General features: G+C 48.9%; 1 protein-coding gene across 2 annotated transcripts in view; it reads right to left on the bottom strand.

The window, feature by feature from the left end:
• Positions 1 to 3,092, bottom strand: part of SLC45A1 (solute carrier family 45 member 1) — a 53,347-nt gene extending 50,255 nt beyond the window's left edge. The window contains exon 1 of one of the 2 annotated variants that reach the window (XM_080380041.1): positions 337 to 3,092. In XM_080380041.1, coding sequence (XP_080236167.1) covers positions 337 to 352 — 16 coding nt within the window. In that variant the 5' untranslated portion in view covers positions 353 to 3,092. The remainder of the gene's footprint in view (positions 1 to 336) is intronic. The other variant, XM_080380049.1, reaches the window with a different exon arrangement.
• Positions 3,093 to 9,003: the final 5,911 nt, after the last annotated feature.

Consider the following 9,003-nt stretch of genomic DNA (forward strand, 5'->3'; position numbering starts at 1 on the left):
GTTTATGCAAGGTAACTTGTGCAAGAAGCTCTTATGAAAAAAGCAGAACAGAGAACATGACGTACATCATCAAGGAAAGCAGAACCCTTGGCTATGATCTGCAATTCAAACAGATGATTCTTTGCAAAATGAACTCCCTTGTTTCCTCCCAAATCCATGGTAGCTGCTGGCATTCCATAAGAATTTCCCATTGTACTTTGTGATACTGTAATGTACCTGGATGCATTGCAGAGGGAATGTCCATCTCTGTGTCCAGGAACCACAGCCACTCTCTCAAACCAACATACACCGATGATAATAATCATACTTCAACTTATGATAATTGGATTCACATACCTTGCTTTTTAATCATTCACCGAAGGTGCACAGGACAATGAAAGTAGAAATGGGAAATGCATGATTCCATGCAGGAATCTAGTAAAGAACTGAAATGCCATTTCCTAAAGGATATATAGAGAACCTTTACTGTGAAAGTAGAAGCTGAAGCTGCTTCTACCACTGCTTCAAACCCACAAATGTTAGAAAAGCACTGTTAATTCTACCCCTACCTTCCTTCTTTCCAATTATTCCCCCCATCCAGTCCCAGCTCTAAACTGAATGCAAGAATTCAAGGTATGTTGCAGAGGACCAGTGACTTCCCCCTTGCACTTTGAAATGGAGAATCACCCTTTTCCTGCTCCAGGTCATGATCAGTCTCACCAAACCAGAAAAACCTTCTCTGGCCCCAAGAAAGGTCCACTTTTCTTCTCCATACAAAGACACCAAGAGATTTAAACTTCTAAGTACTAAAAATTTAACTTAAAATTGCAAACAGTTTTTTTAAAAAATGCCTAGCAGAAAACACCTTCGTATTTGCCAAATTCTAACATAAACACGTATTCACTTATTCTAAGGCTAAATACCTGAAAGCTGGCAAGGCCAGGATGCAAGGCAAGCTTGCTCTGTTCTACCCGCCAGCTCCAGTAAGCCTGGTGAGTTGCCTTCTCAGCCACACAGGCCTGGATCTCTTAAATCTGAAGTGGAAAGAAAAGAAATTGGCATGTTCAATTAAGAAAAAGAGCCTGCTGTTATCCATGCAGCTGGAAATTTGTGTGTATTTGGACAGCAGACCTGAGTTAAAGCTTCTCTAGCCTCTACGGTTGACGCAGTCAAATCAGAGTAGTAAAGAAGCTTAAAATGAAAAAAGACAAATAGGAACGGGTAAAATTCTCACACACCCCGCAAGCAGTTTCTTACACAGCTGACAAAGTGCCCTCACAAGCTGCCTGTGCTCTCTGCAGTGATGCCTGCCTGATAGGTCCATGGTGTCCAGTAACCTTGGAGTCCCACAGGTGAAGCTGCAGTTTCTGCACAGCCCTGATGCCAGCGTTTGCGACAAGGCTGTGGGAGCAGGTGAACAAGGGAGAAGGACAAACAGCTGAGCAAGATATTCTCCTCTGACCAGCACACACTGGTATAAGCATCACCTCCCACCTGAGGGACAGGAGCCTCTGAGAACTCCAGGCTCTCCATCACTGATCACCTCCAGTTTTTGCTTTGTCTTTCTGTAAATCTACTTCTCTTCCACACCAGAAGCTTTGTGGACTTCTACTTTCTTACCCTTAAAGATGCAGATAGTTAGCCTGACAGTATCTCAGCTTCAGAAAAATCAGCTCAGGACCTTTGCGCTGCTGGTCCTTGATGGGCACAAGTGCACTTCAAAAAGGTTGGAGGAGGCAGATATTAAAAGCATACCTTGCCTTGCCAACTTTCAACAAAGCAACAGATGACACGTTAACCTCACACTGACTATTTCTTACAGAATTCTGTGCTCCTTTATTCCCTTTGGTTAGTAAGAAGCGGAAATGTTTTGTCCCAAGAACCACTGGCGGCTCAGTAAGCATTCCAGCTTTCCCTCTCAGCATTCCAAGCAGAAGAATCAGCCACAAAGGGTTTTTTCCTTTTCCTCTGATTAACACACACACACACACACATAAGCTTACACATGGCAAGCACTGCACATATTTTGGTATTGCTTAAAAAACATCTGGGTTAGGCAAGCAGAGGCTGGAGCAATGGAAATCACCTTACTGGTTCTATGAAAGACTAACTGCAGAAGAGGCCAGGAGGTGAGGACAACATTGCTGAAGTTAGCACATTCAGCACACAGGGGGAAGCTGCAGAGCAGACCCGAGCTGCCTGCTGTGACAGCTCCAGAGGTGCTGTTCCCAGCCCAATGCAAATAACTGCTCTGACTCCCGAACGGCACCACCAGGAGTGATGGCAGTCATTGCACAAGCACAGAAAGAGGCAGGCTCTCCACTGCTAGTAGCGATAAAGGAGTAGACGTTCTGGACCAAAAAAAAAAGATCCATCTAATTCTGTGCCTTGCCTAAGGGAGTTGCCAATACCAACATCCTTAAAGCAGGATGTTAAAAAAAAGCCCTACAGGTAAGAGCTTTCCTCACAGAGGATGAGCTAACCTGGTTATCGAGTTTCCTTTGTGCAATGCCCCATCACTTTGAGCCAAGGAGGCCAACAACACCCACTGCACTCTAAGTGATCCTCCTGGCGTGCCTCCGGTGTGGAAAGATCACAGAAAGACAGACAGACTCAGGCCAGAGCTTCTCCAAGGCCCAGCTCCTGCTTCACAGCCTCGACAAACAGCTGTAGTAGTTTTATGTCTGGGGAAAATGAATCCTCCAGCAGGTGACCACGGGGGGGGACCGCCGGTGAGGCAGGATAGATCACAGGTGCAAAGGCCAGTACCCCAGCCATTCTCTGACGTGGGTTTTAGGTAAGAGCCTCTCTCAGCTGCAGGTAAGGGATGCACGGGGCTGTGTGCGGCTCCTCCATCCACCACGGCTCACCCCTTCTGGAGGGGACTTCTCGAGGAACCCTGGCTGGCTCACTGTAATGGTGCTTTAAATACACAGTATGGCGAGAGCCTAGCCAAACCAAGCGCTGCCAGCCCCAGGCGGCCTTTCCAGGGCTGGAGTCACCCCTCGCCAGGGCTGCAGGCCGGCGGCCCAGCGTGGCAACCGGCTGGTGGGCTGCCCGCTCCAAGACACCCACAGCCCCCGAGCCAGTGGGCTCCTCCGGGGCCGGCAGCGCCCACCCAAGCAGCAGCCCAAGGAGCGTGTGGCGTGCCCCTTGCTGGGTGACACGCAGCCGTGCCCCTCGCTGGGTGACACGCAGCCGTGCCCCCTCGCTGGGTGACACGCAGCTGGAGCACCGCTGCATTTTCCCCTTTCCACAGAGAAGCTGCGCTGAAGGTGACGCTTAGGCCCAGCTTTTCCCTGGCTTCCCTTCCCCAGGCTGGTTTCTCCAGAGGCGGCAGGGCGCTCACACTCCAAGGAGGGCTAGAGGCCTCCTCTGAATCCGACCCGACCTGAAATACTGGCTCTGTGGGCCAGAGGCCCAGGTGAGGCTGTAACTATGACACTCCGCAGTACCTTTGCTTAACTTTTTCCCTCCCACACCGCCGGAATGCATTTCAGATATTTTGATATCTTAGCAACAAAGACTATTTCGTACACAGCTTTTTATTTCCCTTTCCAGCTGAGCGTGCCCAACACGCTGCTCTGCGGCAGGTGCCGTCAGCGCGGTCCCCTCCAGCCTCCCAGCCAGGTGCCAGGCTGTGTCCCCCGGCGTCGCCAGCACCAGAACTGCGTTGCCAAGTGCCTCCAGCCCGGCTCGGGGACGGGCTCAGCAGCACCCTCACCTTTGGCCAACTGCTCACTCTGTTCCACCCCTCCTGACTCAGCCTCACGGAGCAGGTGAGCAATGCCCTTTTCTCTCTTACCATTTGGTCCAAGTAGGGGTCCGTAGGCTTCCAGACACATGGCACCCAGGTTCTCTGCACAGACGCACTTTCAGATGGAGAATCCCGCAGCTTCACGGAAACTCAAGATGTTTATAAACATTTCTTTAGCCATGCCACAGCTAGCTGACTGGGCAAAAAAAGAGTTAAAGTAAGTGTTCCAACAAATTCCTGGGACATATTAGAAGGAGCTGGGTCTGGCAGTTGTGAAACTCACTGTCTTGAACAGGAGGTTCTGTCCTTAGCTCCTTATCAGGGAAGAGGATTTCTTCTGAAATTGTAAGAGGGCTTTACTCACCATAAGAACAAAATGAAACAAAAAACCTCATGAAAACAAAAACCAAATCAAAAAACCCACCCCAAAACACCAAAAAACCTTATGCTACTATATGTGATTCCTCAGTCTACTGTTTTTAGAAGGGAACTTCTCAAAAGTTGATCGCTGTGTTGGTTTTAAGCATTGTGAAAGCAAACAACGCACATATATCCTGGGCAGGGTCACCTGGAAAAACAAAATTCAAGGAAGCAGGACAAAGGCACTCCTAAAGCTTTCTGTTTTCCTGTGCTCAGTACAAATTGGATCATATGACAATTTACAGCGGGAGAGACCTCAGGAGAGACCAGGCAGGATCACCAGCCCAGCTGTTAGGTCAGACCAGGTTGCTCAAGGGCTTGATTCACTCTGGTCTTGAAACCCTCCAGGGACAGAGACTGCACAACTCCTGAGAGCAACCCACTCCAGTGATGGATGCTTCACTGCAAGGCAGTTCACCCTTACATGCACCCGCAGATGACAGAATGGTCTTTCCAATGACAGTTTTTCTTCTGACAGTTTCTCCCTTTAGTCTCCTAACTTACACAGCGGCATACTCATCTTCTCAAATCCCTGCTCTCATCTGGCTCCTACTTGCCTCCTCACTCATTTGCTCGCCATTGACTTCTCACCTCCACCACATCATCCCCTACCCTTACAACAGCTTGCTGCTTTTTGCTTACAACTGCTCCTGGGATTTCCCACCCTTGTTCTCCCCTCAGCTTACTCCTTAAATCTCCTCATCTCTAAGGATGCCTGCAGGTCCCTGCCAAGACAGATCCTGTGTCACCCTTTCTGCTTGAACTCCTCAGTGCAAGATGAAGGATGCCCAGGACTTTTGCACTCTGAAGGTAACTGCATCCCCAAGCAGCACTGGAGTCCCTCCTTCCTCCACTCCGCAGCATTTCTCAGGGTGTCACCAAAATATCTCTCAAAAGCAAACACCGTGAACAGCAGCGACCTCCTTTCCAGCTCCTGCCCTGGAGATACCGGACAGAGCGGTGTACGTGAAGCCACAACTTCTCCCATGAGGCAACACTGTCACGACTCCCGTGGCACGTGCTAGTTTCTACAGAACCTTGGGCAGATGAGACACGTAGTCCAGCTGTGCAAGCTACCCCTGAAGGAATTCCAGGTGAATTCACAGTAACATATGGAAAATGCTGACAGACTGCTTCCCCACCCCCACCCAAGGGGAAAAGGATTTCAACTTTACAACAACAACAAAAAAGATTACAGACTGGGATATCCCAGCTACCTTAAACCTGACTTCAGCCGTCAAGTCTTACTTTGGGTGACTCAGGGTTACTCAGCTATCAGGACAAATTATCAAGCCAACCCTTTCACTTTGACACCAAGAAATAATGACTCTCGTGACATTTCTTCCTGTTCACTTGCTTGCCAAATAACATTGTTGATGCCTTCTTTACAAAATAAACACCAGCTAACAGAACCTGATGTACAAGCAAGCTGCTCCAGCTTCTCTCAGACATGGATAGCAATGGTACAGTTCCCAGAAACTGTAAATTCAAGTGATTAAATACACTTAACATGACTTTTATGGCATAGAATATTCTCAGGCATCTCTGTTTTAAAATGAGCAAAGCGGCCTCTGAAAATACCACATAGCAAAAGTACCCTGGAGAACCACAGGCACCCCTGGAGCTTTGGGGTGAGGTACAAAGCCCTGCTACCTCATCTGGCCCAGCCACCAGGCGCTGCCGCCAACTCCAGACCAGTCAGCCTTACAGATGCAGATGAAGACTTTGGCTATTGATGGAACCTCGAAGAGGAAAAGGGAAAGCCTAAAAGAATCTTTCTTACCTAGGCAGAATCTAATTTATGCTATTATCCATGCAATCTCCAAGCAGGTATGGAAGGGCACTCAGGTATCACACGGCAATTCCTCAGCGAGCAAACAGGCAGGGATGGCACCATCCCTGGGACATCTGTCAACCCCCTCCTCCTCCAGCACCCTGTGGTGGGGTTGCCTACGCAAGAACCATTTTATCCCCACCTGGCAAGGTGTTCTCATGCTCTACCGTAAGTTTTGGGTTACACCAAATGTGATTTGTTTTACACAACACCATCCTCAACTCCATCCCTGTGTGCTGCCTCTGACAGAATGCCACTAGCAAACAGGGGAGTAAAATGCTGCAAATGAGGCAGAGGAACCTTCACCTTCTGTATACCCCGTTAGGGCTTCAGCAGTCAGCTCTAGTGACAGGTCACAGAAGACGGGCTGATGGTTGGCCACCTGCTCCAGGCCCTCCTCCTCTTCCCTTGTACGTGGAGACACGGGGCACGCAGAACCAGCCCTTCAGAGCCACCATGAGCCCACCCTGCCCTGAAGGGGCACCTTTGCTGGTGGCTGTGCTGGAACACAGGCTGCTGAGGGACACCCCTTCCTCATGCTGCATGTTTGTTTTAAAATAACCCATAACCAGCTCATGCGATAGAGTGATTTAAGAAACTCCAAGCCTTAAAATGTAAAGCATACCCTCCAACAACTCCCGGAAGAATGCCCAGAAAGCGAACTCAAAAGCCTGCAAAGAGCCGCCGTGCTGACCGCTGAGATTGGCTGGCAGCGATGCCCCCACCCCAGCAGATGGAACAGCCCCCTCATCTACTGTACTTCATACTATTTAGCTGGCTGCTCCCACTAACACAAGCATACACTTTTATTCCTCAGCAATCTCTCTCTACACTGAAAATGCTTGACAGAGCTAAATAAAAAAGTAGATAAATCAATCTTCCTTCCCTCCAACCAGTAACAGGGTAATCACAAGTGAGCAATGGCCGTTGCTATCTCAGAGAAATTTCTGTAAAAGCAAAACTGTGTAAGTACATTGAAGCTATCTAAGTACATCAGCTCAACAGGAACTGTGGTGACCTTTCAAGGTCATTACCCATACATTGCAGAGAAAGTAACTCCTATGGCCTCTGCTTGCCTTAGGAAGCAGAGGAGCTTCAGTGCAAGTAACACAAGCTAATGCATCTGGGGAAAATCAATGTGAGCCAGGTCTGTGCGATGTTGAACCCAGAACCGGCAGATACAGCTCCAAAAAGACCACCAAGCCATGCAGGAGAGCCCCCGGCACTCAGCGGCTCAAACCGGGGCAGCTGCCAAAAATAGACAACAAAAAATAGAAGGATACAGCCAGACAGACGGAGCGCCTGTCCCACGCCTGGCTGTGGTCTCTGAACCAAGGGTGATGGAGAAAGAAAGGTAAATACGATGATGGAAGGAGCAAGGGCTCATGAGGAGGGTCCACCGGGGCTGGGGTTTCCATCTGGAGGGGAGAGAGCGCGGGAGACTGGCAGGATTATGATCCAGGTTAACAAAGCCCATAAAGGCAGTAAACAAGCTGAGTGTGCAGCTCTCGCCGTGCGTAGTTATTTGCCAGAGCCTGTAATTTTAGAAGCGGGTGCTCCTGCGGAAACTAGCAGCAAATTGGGTTAGAGCAGATAAAAGAAAACATTTTTTTACGCTGTGAGCAGGGAACTCCCAGAGCCTGCTACCAGCAGCGGCTGTGGAGGCCGCCGTGCTCAGCAGGTTCAGAATGGGACCAAGTAAACGCACGTGGAAAACCAACCTGTGACCAGAAGACACAGGTCCAGGCAGGGATGGCACCCAGCTGCAGCAGCCGTGGCTCTGGGGGCGTGCGGGAGGAGGGGCACACAGCAGTGCCTAGGCTTGCCAGCTTTCCCCAAAGCAGCCTTTCCTACTGCTCCCACGGGAGCCCGGCCGCTGGCCCAGACGCGCTGCTGGTCTGGCCCGTTAGGGCATTTCTCATGTTATCTTTATTGCCCTTCTCCCCTCCCCAAATCTTTTGGCTTTGGTTGAACCCGTAGCCAAACAGAAGATTCAAATTCAGCCCTTCAGTGTGTGCATGGTCTCGATATTCACGCACATGCCCAAGATCCGGAACGGATGTTACTCTCATTACACATACTTCTGGATGATCCTTCTTTTCCATTGAAATACGGGCTGTCTTCTGGGAGCCAGCCAGCTGACTTCAGGAGACAATGCTGCCGAACTGCTGTCAGCTGCTGCCCTGGAATACAATACCATCTGACTGACAAGGAAAACGATTCTTAGCGTGTTTACCAAGAATGTGCCAGAGGTTAATACCACTGTTCCTTGTGTGTGGAAGACAAGCGAATAAGCAAATGCTCACATATACAGTGAGCAGCTTGGGAAAGGGCGAAATAACACGCCTGCAGATTACTGTGCAGCCACCCCTCTGCATGTGTGCAGTTCTGTATGCAAAGCTTATTTTCCAAGTCGTAAAAAGAGGATTTAAGAGAAACCATTAACCCATCACCAGAGAACCTGTCCTCTGCGTAAGCCCAAAGTTCTCCATCAACATGCAGACAGCATCTTTCCCAGCACTAGAGTGACAGGATACTAAAGCAACTTGGAGATAAGGCCTGTTATTACTAGAAATCATTTCACAGCAGAAACTTCATGAAGGCTTTACTTTGAAACTACTGTGTCCAGCAAGACCAGAAAACTTTGGCGATCACACCAGAATTAGAAAGTGCCCGGGTGCCAAGCCTGAGATTGAGCCACATACCTTTCTGTCCCCAAAAGACTATTTTGATAGCAGACTCGGTTCAGCTTATTTACAGGTTTGCAGGTCATTTTTTAACTTGTCAAAACACATGCCAGGCATGTGTGCAGCAGCCAGATAACTTATCATTTAAGTAATTTCTGAAAACAACATGCAGAAACAAACATTTAATACAGATGATTATCACTTATACTTTGATTTTGGCTTCATACTACTATCTTTGCATCACTGTATTTAATTACACTCCACATTTCCTTCATGATTCATCGTTGCATAACAAACTAGATAGCCACTTTATGGGTGTGTTGCAG

Source organism: Falco punctatus (assembly GCF_963210335.1).
Source record: "Falco punctatus genome assembly, chromosome: 3".
Lineage (NCBI taxonomy): Eukaryota > Metazoa > Chordata > Aves > Falconiformes > Falconidae > Falco > Falco punctatus.